This window comes from Trematomus bernacchii, unplaced genomic scaffold (genome assembly GCF_902827165.1).
Source record: "Trematomus bernacchii unplaced genomic scaffold, fTreBer1.1, whole genome shotgun sequence".
Taxonomy (NCBI): domain Eukaryota; kingdom Metazoa; phylum Chordata; class Actinopteri; order Perciformes; family Nototheniidae; genus Trematomus; species Trematomus bernacchii.
This window is the reverse complement of record NW_022987720.1, coordinates 12,643,155-12,656,370: the sequence shown is the minus strand read 5'-3', so window position 1 is coordinate 12,656,370 and position 13,216 is coordinate 12,643,155. Positions and strand designations below refer to the sequence as shown.

Sequence of the window (13,216 nt, the reverse complement as noted above, 5' to 3'; positions counted from 1 at the left end):
CACTTTCATTTAACCTCCTCTGTTTCAAAACGTGTTCAACGACAGAGGAATGGTTTGCAGATGAGACAGGAGATGATGTTTCTGTAAAACGATTTAACTATTAAATGGTTGTGCTGTCAGCAGCTAAGCTAAGCTACAAGTTTGCTAACTGACCGAGCACATGGATGAGCGACTGTCGTGACCGTTGGTTTTTTCCTTGCCAAATGCTGCCCGGTGTCTTGTTTCGTCCTTAGTGCTGATGACCTTTTCGCTGACCTTTGTCCTCCGTACTTCCTATTGCAACCTTTAAGCTTAACTTGGCCTTAATCACAAAGTGGGCCTGCGGGTTCAAGCCTTTGATTGTCACACATAGTGACTCTAAAGCCAACAAAAACATTTTAATGTCATCAAGGTCTTGCCACAAATGAACTTCCATTGCTCAGCTGTTTTCAGTGTGGTAGAGACATTTCTGGTGACAACATGCTGACATAACATTTCACTTTACAGTTTAATTAAGGCTGGACACACAAACGAGTAAACAAGCAAGCTAATGGGAACAGAGTTTTCAGTAATAATTAGGGTTGTTTTTGTTCAGCTTCAACTTAGATCTGTCAGATATGAACATCTCATATAGGAATTCGACCGGAAAATGTCCAACATACAAAAAGTCACTTGAGTGACATGCAGAGGTTAAGATACTGATACTAAAGCCACCATTATTGAACATGGTTTCATGTTAAGCATACATTTATCTTTGTCACCATAACCTATGAATAAAAATGACTGACTTGCGTATTGTCACTTTCTTAATTGCCTCTTACAGACTGCGCTCAGAAACTGTGATTCAACTTAACTCACCTGCTAAATAGAATATGGAGGAACATTAAATCCATTCTGGCAGATCCATTGATTATGTGTTACTGAATAGATCATGTTGTGTTGTACGACAATGGCTGTCAAATTATTGTAGTAAATAGAAGATTTGGTTGTTTTGTTTGTTGCATTTTAAAATCTTTGAAGTGCATTTCTAAGACTAGTGGTTCTTTGGTTTGATGTGCCATGGGAAGCTTTGGGGCTTAATCTTTTTTCTTGGATTGAACAGATTGTCAAGATTTCTAATTTTGAAGATACAAAAAAAATGCATTTCAGCATAAAATGTAATTCTAGACCAACTTTATTTCATTCTTTCAATTTATACTTATAGCTCTTGATATTAAGTATTGCACCTATACGACTATTTGAATGCAGCCTTGCCCTTTTCACAGGACATAATGACGGGCATGCTGAATATGTAATGTTTGTCACAGACTTTCTGCCATGGTCACTGGCTACCCATCAGAAAGCAAACATTAACTGAAAAAGTCTATGTAGTGCAAATGTCTTTTTGCAAATGCATGTTTGGTGCCATCTGGTGACTTCAAGCATTGGAGTTGAAGGATTTAAATCTAGTTCCAGGCGCCTGATGTATGATATAGAACAGCTGCCATAATATAACTTGAGCTGGCTGGTGGAATAATGAATACCTCTCGAAACAGACTAAGTTTGCAAAACATACTTAATTGAGCAGACCCTCAGTCTGTATAATCTTACGGATAAATACAACACCGCAGAGTACAATGCTGTGATACATAATACATTGTTATTGTTCCTACATGTTAGAAGGGAGTGTCTCCTCTTCTGCCCCACACTGCTGTGGGAGTAAAATATGTAGTGATATAGGAGTCAGACAGTGTGTTGAAATGTGTGACTGGTGGTGTAGGTAGGTTCCCACAGGAAAAAGTTGCGAGCCTTCACCTGCAAACAAGTAATCAGTTGAGCAATGTTTGGGGAATAGTGACTACATTCTAAGCCAGTCACAGCGTGAAATGTTCCATAAAGTTCTTTGTTTGAGCTGCAAAGGGTCCAACAAAGGCAAAAAGGACATATCTTTGAAAAGATTAGCAAATTAAAATGAATTACAATTTTAAAAAGAACTAAAGAAAAACTATTTTAAACATTTTAAACTACAGAGTAGATAATATGATAAGCTTTCACAAAATGTGCTGCATTAGGTACGCATTTTCTTTCAAATCACCTCAAGCCTCAACATACAAAAATAATATCAATACCACCCATGTCTGCTGTGAAGGCAAACATGCTGACACAGATGCTGTCTAATAAATACATGAATTAGTTTGATGGCTCCCCTCGTTAGAATTATTTATGATGTTTACTTTATAGTGGGATATTATAAGGTGGTCTCTTATTAAGATATCATTTTCCATAAGGGATGGTGTTTGCTCACTCCTCGGTGGACACGCCTGTGCTTGTGTTGGAACAAGCTCTGTGGAGGTGTAATCACACAAGGGAGACACTCTCCACCTCTCTGCTGGATCTGTGAAAAAGGGAACTTGACGCTGCCTAGCACGACTCGTGTGTTAACTCCAAAAGGTGAATATACTGTCATTACTCCTACTTATAGCAAGATAATAAATTAAGTGTGAACTATGTCTTTGTTATGATGTACTCTTAGACAACAACAGTTCTCATATAAGCTTTATTAATATTTGTAAACACAGACTAAAGAATATGTACGGATAAATCGTTTTCAGGAGTTGTGTTATTGAAGAAGGAAAATCTTGATTTGGCTTTAAAATATGCATTTTTTCGACCTTCCTTCACCTTCCTTAAACAAAAGAGAAGTATCCATTTCCTCCACATTTCCTGCGTGAGGGTGACCTCTTTGCAGATATACTGTTCTAAGCTTTTCGTCCCGTTCCTCTTGCAGCAAAGATGACAGAAAATGCAGAAGCTGTGTCAGCCACTCTCACCACCAACAGAAACTGCACCATAGAAATCACCAACCTCAGCGCTGGATACTGCCTCATCAACCCCAAGTAAGTCTGTAACTGTTTTCACATACCTATGAAAATGATTCATTCAGGCACAATTATTTTACTGGAAAAATACAAATGAATGACTGTCCTCATACATCCAATGATAATGTGATGAAAATGTCAGTTTATCAAAGCTCAATCTATGAGCCACTTGCATCCACATAGTTGTTTGCACTAGTATCATGGCCTGTTAGATTACTCAATTTTGAGGACAGGTTTGATTTCAGGGAGAAGTATTCATTTTCAAAAGGTTTAATACCTTGCTTTAAGATCGCAATGCCTGATTATAGCTCCAGATTAGCATCTTGATACTATTAGCATGTGCAATGCTTTCGGAAATGTAGTATCCACAACTTTTTCTCTCCATAAGTCATAGAAACAGCATTAAAAGTCAATGATAATTCAATGTAGTTGTATTGTACTTAATTTAAAGTAGAGTTAAACTGTCAATCAACCACAAGGGTCTCTGCCGGTTTCTTCCACTTCTGCTAACAAAAGGAAATAAATAAAACAAAACAATAAAATACAGAAACGACCCATGTCTATTGGAATTCCTACCATACCTCCACATTTATCTAGCTGAGGCAGGACAGACCATATTTTGGATGGGTGGTTTTCATGTGTGACATCACTTTGCTGAGAACATCCACCTATCCATCATGCAGTGACACACAACGCCTCATTGCACATTGCATGCAGGTACACTCACTGTTGCTTAGAAGTCCACAGCAGTACTGGCATAGTCACACTCCATCCATCAACATATATTTCCGGGGACCCTGGAAAGCCCAACACTTGAAAAGTACACTGACAATGTCCAAAGAACTTGCCAAACTCTTGTTTTTCATCAAAAGTCTTGTAAGAGTGACATGTAAGTTATCTTGATTGTGACAATAAGGGTTGTCTCTGGCTCTTTTGTGTAGGGTTTACATGTCGAGTGGATTCTGTCAGCACCCGCCCCAGCCTACGGTCCGGACTGGAAAGACCGAAGTGTGCTCCTTCACGAAGGACGACAACACTGCCACGGGCTCCGTCGGCCTGCTGACCTACGACCTGTTCCATATGCAGAGCCGGGTTTGCTCAGAGCGCATAGCCGTCATGTTCTCTGTGCCCTTTGACCAGAACCTGTACAAGAACCGGCTGGCCGTGGGCATGGTTGAACAATCCCATGCCTGCGACAAGCAGCTGTACAACATGCTGTACGATGGGAAAGACCTCACTAAGTTTGTCCGCTCAGAGACACACGGCTGTGGGCTGGAATACCATGCTACATATGTTGATTTGAGGGCTACAATGTCTGCTATTGGCAAAGCAATTGTTAAACTGGAGCTCTATGATAAAATGGGTCGTTAGTTTTGTGCTTTGTAACAGAATAAATAAACTTCATTTGATTTGCTTCATGTGACATCCATAGAAACATAGAAGGGAGAGGAAGACTGATTTTGCTGTCATCTTCTATTTGTGTCCACTGAAAGCTATCAATATCTGACAGCCAGCTCATTGATTCTCCATTAGCTTACTTCTTGGGTTTATGTATATTGTACTCTCTCTTTTTATCTGATTATGATAATAAAACATTTACACCCAATGCCTGTGTTGTGTGGGATATGTTCTCACTCAGTATGCTTTCATTATTACTTATGAACTATAATCATTCTTTAATCTCGACGCTGGATCCATCTCATTCTAATGAGTGGCAACAGATGGAATATCTGCTTAGAGGTCTTTTTTAATTGGCATGATAACAATACTGTTCTTCACTGGCTTTGACACTCTCCATCTTTTCTAGTGGTTATTGTGTTGAAAAAACCACGAAACTGGTTAATAACCGGGGTCTGACCCGCTGTAGGATGTCCAGAAAGAACTTCATTTCTGACCAGGAATGTATTTTAAGATACCAGATGAAAATATGAAGTTGTATGTTACTCTGTTTACGTGGCGCCACGTTTCCACTGGTGCCAGTCTGACCCGGCACCCCTAAGGTACTAGAAATTACAACTATAACGAAACATAAGCATAGCCCCTCAAAAGAAAATTACAGTGACAACCCTTTCTTTCAGAGATGTCTGTCTCAACTTGTTCAGTTTGCTTTTGTCTGTTTTGCACCATTCCACTGAGATTACCAAACCACCTCAGTCCATGTAGCAGCATTTCTGTAGGAGAAAATGGATGTGCTGAGTTAATGATCCCAGCTTACAAAACAGGTTTGGGATCCAGGAAACTGCTGGAAACTTTTCCACAAACTAAGGTGTGGCAGTTTCATCTCACTGGCAAAAACACAGGAGTATTTCCAAAGAAATGTGTTGGAAGTGGGCGGTTGCTTTCCAACTTGTATTGTGTTACAAGTGGGATGGTTTGCTGGGGGATGGAATATGTCCTTGTAAGAAAAGAAAAAAAACTGCGGGCAACTCCCTTCCAGGTAACTTTTTGCATTTACGGACTTAGGAGCATCAACAGAGGTTCTTAGCAGGTAAGTCAGTTATTTCCTTTTTGGAAAGTACTTTATTAAAAGAACTTGATTTGACGCGGTACAGAAAATGACTTATTAGATTAATACAAAAGCCATTTGTAGAGGCATTCAGAAGCCTGAAGGGGCATTGGTTTGATGTGTATCTTATCTGTTGATAAAAGGGCCGATCATTTTCTCCAAAGTTTTCACTCCAACTTCATTATTGCATGCTACTTAGTGCTATAATTGAAGTGGTAATAACATAGACAGTCTGCAGCTATATTCAGATTTTTCACAAATGTTTTTGAAATATCATTAGCCTCTGAGTTTAGATTTCACACCCCCATGCCAGTTTAGGTGCAAAACAGAGGTCAGGAATATATTTCATATTTAGTAAGTGTGATCCTCCTGGTTGGAGGGGAGTGCTATTCACAGCTGGGATGTTGTTTATTTCAAATGTCTAACACCTAAATTACCTTTGCTTTACAAGCTGATCTCACACCCATTCCAACATAATGGAGTCAGCTGAAGCTGTAGCGGCCGATGTGCACAGCAAGAGAAGTGTTACCATTGAAATCTCAAACGTCACTAACAACTACTGCCTCATCAAACCAAGGTAAGTCCTGATATTTTCTCATGAATTTAAAGACTTGTTTGAAAAGTATGTTATAGATCCAAAAGACTATGTGTAATACATGTGTCTGTTTTATGTGCTGCTTATAGGGTGTTCATTGAGAATGGGGAGACATACAACCCACCCCAACCTACAGTGCGCCCTCTGAAGACAGAAGTGTGCACTTTCTCTAAGTCGGGCGGCAAAGCGACCGGTGCAATTGGTGTGATGACCTACGACCTGTTCGAGAGGTCGCAGAACGACTACATCGAGACGCTGGCCATCATGTTCTCGGTTCCATGGGACTACAACCTGTACAAGAACTGGTTCGCAGTGGGCCTCTATAAAAAGGGCCAAATCTGTGATAAGGAGTTATACAAACAAATGTACTATGAGAAAAAACAGCATGAGCACGGGTTTGTCAGGGAGGAGTGCACTGGGTCAGGTATCAATTACGTGGGAAAATATCTAGATGTCAAGGCCACCATGAGCCCTCTGGGTAACGCTGTGATGAAGGTGGAGTTGTGGGATAAGCTTTTCACACCCATGGGCCAGCAGTCGTACTAAAGAGCCATCATAACTAATATCTCTGTCACAGGCTGCAAAGTTATTCCCTCCACCTCAACATTTACCTGGCAACACGCATGATTTAACAGATGTATTGTTGCTGACATGTGTCTGTATACCCCGGGTATTACCTCTCAGTAAATCTGCTTAAGATCAGAGTTTGGTTTGTTTATAAATCCAGATGGCATTATCCCCTCCTTTAAAGCCGAAGCCTCTGTCTGTTTCTATAGCATCCGTTTTTTAAATGGCATCTTTAGAAATGAAAATCAAAGGATGACTCACCAGAGAACGAGGGCACATTGCTTAATAAATCACACCAAGAGCTTTTTCTGTATTTACCTTGACACAGTAGGAATAAAAGAAACCTTTTCACTCCAGCTATTTGTGTTTGCGTGTGTGATCTTTTATGACATTTTTGGATACAAATTATGTTATGTTGTGCATGGGTACAATCCAAAGAAAGAGTGTTTGCAATTGTTTCAGCTGGATAATTCTGAAGTGAAACTTAGATCTGAACAGAGATAACGTTTTCTTATAGGGGCTGAATGAGAGCAGCATAGAGACACACCCTGTCTCTGTCTCTATTTTCCAACAAAACACCAACTGTGTAAATGTAATTCGAAACTAATTTTGTAGAGTTTGGTGTGGCGTGCATTGTTGTAAGTTTGTTCCATGTTTGGCATTTTGTGCCAAAGCATAGCAGACAGTCAATTATAAAATCCCAAACAAAAGGACAAATATCTCCCAAATAGTGTCTCAACAAACACCTACATGAAAACAGATAGTAAAGTCTTAACTAAATGAAACCTTTTGGTCATTCAAATCAGTTTTGAGAGCGTACAGTTTGTTCCCAGATTTATTGGATAAAGATGGTTTTATTTGCCTGCTTTGCCAGAACCAGAGGGAACACTAAAACAGATTCACTTAAGTGGCTATTGTTCAAAACACATTCAATTTTTATGAACAAGTAAACTAAGAGAAAATTACTGGATTCATTTGCTCATTTTTTTTACATTATGATCCAGGCAGGGACTATGAGTAGAAAGGAATGGCTTTAGGTGAAGACCCTGTTATTATGACTGCTCATCATCTCATCACACTTACAACAAGCTTTATAATTCTTTATTTGGGGGGAATCTCTGTGTGTTAGCTCACCATCTAACAACTTGTTTTGCAGTGTTGTCAAAGCCAATTTTGTGCAGATACAGTCATTGACCTCATGATAATGTAGGCTTTCTAAGGCAGGAGGCAGTATGAGCTCTTCATTTACAACAGAAGCAAAGTTATCCGGTTACCCTGATTCTATTCACAATTTCAACACCGCATTCCTTCGTCAGATTCATGATGCTTCTGCTGCTTTAACTGTTCAGGCCACAAAGAAGCCCAGATCAAAGGTTTTTGCTCACTGTCACCATTGCATTTGCATACAGGCCATACATAATAAGGCATAAACTGCGCCTGTTTAGGCTCAATCCCTGAGGCATTGTTGAGTAGTGGATCAGAGAAATAACACAAATTCTCTATAAACAGATGAGGGACACAAAGCAGAAACGTTTGTTTGCCACAGCTTTAAAATACGCTCCACGCAGTTTTCCTCTCTGTTTACTATACCTGCACATAAGTGTGTGTTTGTGAGGGAGTGCCTTTGTGTTTGTTTCTGCGTTTGCATGTACAGTAAATGTGTTTGCACGCTTTTGTGATGAGCATCTTTGAGTTTCGATACACGTGTGCCTTGAATGCAGCCATGGGTATTTTATATCAAATGCATTCTGTTTTGTGCCATGGATTTGTCTGAAAAAAAATCTTTCAAGAACCGGGCAGACAGGAGACAAAAGATATGTTAAACATTTATTTTCCTGTGTAGATAAACTTAAGAAGCTCCGCATTTGTGGATTAAAATTGATGCTATTTGCAACTAAACAGGACTGAATCTAGCTGTTGTCATGGTAAAATGATGTCAAAACCCTTCAAGGATCTTAAAAGGAAAGAAAGGTGGATAGTTGCACCATTGAAGGTTTGTCTTTTCATGACACAAAAATCAGCTGACTACACATAGCAACAGATATAGCCACTGCAATCTTGCAAGTATTTGTACTTGTTATTTTCTGTATTTTGACAACACTGTTGAACTGTAGTTTCCACACTATAAAAAGCACAAGGCTGAAGAGTGAAGTAAACACAGCAACGTGCATCTCCTCTCTCTTTGTACTTCAAATCTCTTTTTGCTTCCCCTTATCATTGTTGTTATTATTACAACCTGTTACGAAGGCTGTAGTGGCTGTGTATGTTCAGAGCATGAAACACTCCTTTAGTGAAAACAAAACTCATTCAGTGCATTTTCTGTGTGAGCCTGATCACTATTGCCTTAAATATTTTTGCTTCAAGTTTGTTTGAAACCCAGTTGTTCTATTTGCTTTGAAACTAAGCATTCATGCAAAATCTATTGTATATTGACTCAAACTGGGAGTGTCCAAACAGAAGCAAGAGATTATTGAATTTGAATGACCTGCGGTTTGGGTGTGAGCAGTAACTCTTTAAACAGTTGAACACACTGCTTTACCATGCCTAAGGGTACTTTCAGCAACATGATACATACTTCTTTCATCAAAGTGAATAGAAGAATACTTTAAAAGATGCCATTGTTGTGGGCCTCCATTTACTGAATATGCTCTCATAGACTGCCATCTAGTGGCACATTCTGGTATCAAGTGTAAAAACACACTTTAGAGCAAGTCTTGAAGAACTCATTGTACACGGATACTAGTGACAGTAAAATATAATCCGAAGACATAGCATATAGGACATGTCCCTACCAATATCCAGTGAATTGGTTTGATTTTGAAATAAATGTAAATACATCCACTGATTTAGCGATCATGTGTGTCCAACGTCGAAAAAAAAACCTTTTAAATAAAGTACAGATTCAGAGTGTTGAATGACTGGTTTTAAGCAGTAAGACGGTCTTTATCTCTTTGTTATCAGCAGACAGTTGTACTTTATTAATGTGACTCACCCTCTTCTCCTGCTGGCTCTTAACATGTAACTGGCAGCAGTACACTGTGTGTCTGTCCTGATGTGTGTCAGGCTGCCAACATACTCCTGCAGCCCCATCATCAGAGTTCAATTACAGGCCTGGATATCGGTCAGGTCCACAAGGTCAAAACAACATAGTCACATATGTTTAAGAAAAAGAGTTGCATTGTTCTGAATGTTTATTTTTTTCCTGCGGGTCATATTTTGCACACTGTTCAACATTTCTAAGGATGAGATGTGGGGGTCGAAAGGTCACCATATTCCTAGAAGGCTTAGGAAATTGTCTTATCCTGTTAGATTGTTATTTGGAACTTCTCATCTTGCAGATGTGTACCATGTACAGACAACCTGAGGGAAGACCCTTTTAGTTTTCTGCAGTACTCGTACATTATTACAAGAATCTGACCTGCCATGACGCTTCTTGCTTAATGCCTCTAAGGCTGTAAAGTTGGTGAGTTAGTAAAAAAAGAACATTGTTTACAATATCAGATTGAGCATTTAGCAGCTAAAAAGTCAGACATTTCCCTGAAGGTCTATATTATTACATGTAATTTGTTAGACGCTTTTATCCAAAGCGACTTACATACATTCAGTACTGTGGGCAATCCCCACAGGAGCAATTTGGGGTGAAGTGTCTTGCCCAGGGACACAACGACATTCTGACTGCAGTGGGACACGAACTTGCTAACCCCTGATTCAAAGTCCAGCACTCTATCCACTGAGCCACAGCCGCCTATATGTGCAGTATGTGTCAATAGGAAACTGATTGCACACAAGTTTGCCATATTAACTATTAACAGTGTTGTGTTCACTGCTCTTTTCCCCTAAAGTAAAGACAAAATGAATTAAACATGATAATAATGATTCTGATTTAACCAACCCCCTCTTGTTGTTTCCCAGGTAGTTAAATTGGTCCAGCTGCAGCTCCAGGCCTTTTTTTCACGGATAAATCTCTCAGGGTCTTCAAACTGGGAATGACCTTCACAGGTGCAGGGAGACGCCCTGCTCCTTTTCCTGTTATTGTCGGAAAACTAAAGAATATTCCTGCCTCTCTTCACTCTGGCATGGGTTGTTCACGCTCTGTATTTCTTTGAGTTTAATGTGACTGATCAAGCTGCAGTTTTGATGTCAAACCTACTTGAAAGTACAGTGATCTGCTGCCAGCGTGGTGTCATCCAGCTGCAGGGTCAGCTCTGACACAGCGGTGCCAGCTGCTGGATCTCACACAACAAACTAATTACTCATGTCACACGCAATGACTCGCATCGATGGGTGCAATCTTTTCATTCTCATCAAGAGTGGCACGTCTACAGTCTGCAAATGCTCAAAAATACAACAGCTAGTGAGACAAATGTATAATGCAAACATATTTTTAGGAATTAATACATCTTTAAATCCAATTAGGTATCAATAACTCATCAATAGCATCTCCAGGAATCTGACTGACTCTAGCTACCAAGTAACGGTTGACCTGCTGTCACCGATGTTACCGAATGCTCCTTCATATGAAGCAGTGAAGCTCACACTAACAGCCACCTCCGTCCCCAGACACACCACTGACTCTGCCAAAGGAAGCAGCGGTTGATGTACAGATGCCATTACCCGCTGTCCTTCCATCCTGCCAGATCCCTGGGACATACCAGTCATCGGCTCCTACTGGGAGAAGACCTGGAGGCCCTGACACGCTCCAGAGCCAAACCTGCACCTGGAGACGCAGCTGCTGCTCTGGGTGAGAACTGCAGAGATCACACCCAAACATTTCCCTTCTAGAATTGCAAAGATAACATATGTAACCGGTGTTGATACGCGGTGTCTGCATTGTGTTTCTTTTGTTGGAAGAGACCCGAGTCAGCATACCGTTGAGCCGATCTCCGTTTATTTACTGACAACAGATATATAACAAATCAGTCGTTATTAAATTAGTTTTCCCTCACACTGACTCCTCTCAAGTGGAACACATTCACAAAACGTGAGGGACACAATATGAAGTTTAGTAAAGGAAGAAGACAGAATTATTCAATACAAAACACTGTGTGATTATAACAAATTAATTACTAAGAAATATTTGACACCAAACAACACTGCATATTTACAATTGTTACACATATCCATTGTGTCATTAATAGTTTCTTATCTTTTGACCACACAGTAAAACTGAAAGGCTGTTAAGCCTCGGTTTTAAGCTTAGATTTAAAAATGAATAACTAATTTCACCAATTAATTCAGTATCTGTTATTTCAAATATTTACTTTTTCTTGTCAACAAAGTTCCCAAAGTTCAACATATTCCTAGTTTCTTTTTCCCCATTTTTCCTATAGGCTACTAACTTACTGTCAGATTTTACATAACAAAATATATCTGGAGGACTTCAGATATGCTCCCTGGTCCATTTCAGAAAGCAGTTTCAACCCCACAGCATCAAGTCCCCCTCTTCGGTGTCAGCACAGATCATTGAATCCGAGGCCCATGGGATTGTGTTCAGATCAGCAGATTAATATCCAAGTTGAGGCATCTCAAAATGTTATGTAATTGCGCTGTGGCATAGCTGAAGGACTGGAACATAACCTATTGGCCTCATGTACTCCCTTGAAGGATTCCTAGTGATATAAAACTTCACAGCACTGTTGCAAGAGATAGACAGATCTATCAAGCACACCAGTGCTTATATAATAATATCCCAAATGTATAATTCCAGGTTTGTTTTTTATTTATTTTGAATACATTTTTTCAAATTGAGCGAAATGAGGCATGGCTAAAATGCATGATCTGTTTGGTATTTTGAAAAAAAAAAAAGTATAAATATGCCTTATATAGGTATGGTCCTACACTATATTATTCAAATATAGCATGATAGGTCCACTTTAAATGTATTACTTATGTTGTTTTTTTCATTAACATAAAATAAATCTCACGTAGCCTACCCCCTGCAGTACTCCAACGTACCCCTAGGGGTCAGCGTACCCCCATTTGAGAACCACTGGTGTAGTGGATACTGCCCTGAATGACAGACTTTTTTCCCACTCGTAAAAAAAAGGTGTATTCGTCGTGTGACTCCATGCACCGAACCGTGACGTCCGAACCGTGACGGTACGGGACGAATACGGATACCGTTACACCCCTATGAGGCAATGTGACTAATAAAAAGTGATTAATATTGTTTTCACAACCACATGATTGGAAATGGTTACTGACTTGCTGGAACAATAAGGAGTAACACTGAATCAGATGAGATCAGAAGGGGGTGGGAACGAGGATGACCCGACTTCTAGAGAGGAAGAAGGTCACCAAACACACTTTCCCACCCAGCCCTGTCAGACGCACACTCACACGTACACACCTTTATACAGTCTATGGTACACTAACACAGGCCCACCCTGCAGTGTTGTGTTTGCCAGATGAGGGTGTGATACATGACTGCTGTCACTGCTTCCTTCACTACATCAGCACTTGCTCAGCCTAGCAACTGCACCCCAAAATACTGCTCACTGAAGATACAGTGAAACACTACCTGAAGCACAAAACAATGCCATCTGCACCGCACTCAAGGGAAACGGGTGTTTAATCAAATACTGACAAAGGTTAAAGGGTGTTTTTGCCAGAATGATGTGGCAACTCTGTTGTATCTTAATGAACACGAGCTGGAATTAATCAGCCTTCTTTTATGTTATGACGGCTAGTTTGGTTAGTTTTCCATTCTCT

General features: G+C 39.9%; 2 protein-coding genes across 2 annotated transcripts; both read left to right on the top strand.

The window, feature by feature from the left end:
- Positions 1–2,203: 2,203 nt before the first annotated feature.
- LOC117493376 (bryoporin) lies at positions 2,204–4,443 on the top strand. Its single transcript, XM_034143903.1, has 3 exons — positions 2,204–2,409; positions 2,747–2,855; positions 3,779–4,443. Exons 2-3 carry the CDS (start codon positions 2,752–2,754, stop codon positions 4,206–4,208), a joined length of 534 nt encoding a protein of 177 aa, XP_033999794.1. The 5' UTR covers positions 2,204–2,409; positions 2,747–2,751; the 3' UTR covers positions 4,209–4,443.
- A 761-nt stretch (positions 4,444–5,204) lies between these two features.
- Positions 5,205–6,861, top strand: apnl (actinoporin-like protein). The gene is made up of 3 exons (XM_034143902.1): positions 5,205–5,325; positions 5,795–5,920; positions 6,028–6,861. Exons 2-3 carry the CDS (start codon positions 5,820–5,822, stop codon positions 6,482–6,484), a joined length of 558 nt encoding a protein of 185 aa, XP_033999793.1. The 5' UTR covers positions 5,205–5,325; positions 5,795–5,819; the 3' UTR covers positions 6,485–6,861.
- The last annotated feature ends 6,355 nt before the right edge of the window (positions 6,862–13,216 follow it).

What these genes read in the sequence shown, in the direction of transcription:
- apnl (XM_034143902.1), top strand. Translation starts at nt 5,820, where the DNA reads ATGGAGTCAGCTGAAGCTGTAGCGGCCGATGTGCACAGCAAGAGAAGT. An exon ending in TACTGCCTCATCAAACCAAG is followed by an intron (nt 5,921 to 6,027) that starts GTAAGTCCTGAT and finishes TGCTGCTTATAG; the next exon opens with GGTGTTCATTGAGAATGGGG.
- LOC117493376 (XM_034143903.1), top strand. Translation starts at nt 2,752, where the DNA reads ATGACAGAAAATGCAGAAGCTGTGTCAGCCACTCTCACCACCAACAGA. An exon ending in TACTGCCTCATCAACCCCAA is followed by an intron (nt 2,856 to 3,778) that starts GTAAGTCTGTAA and finishes TCTTTTGTGTAG; the next exon opens with GGTTTACATGTCGAGTGGAT.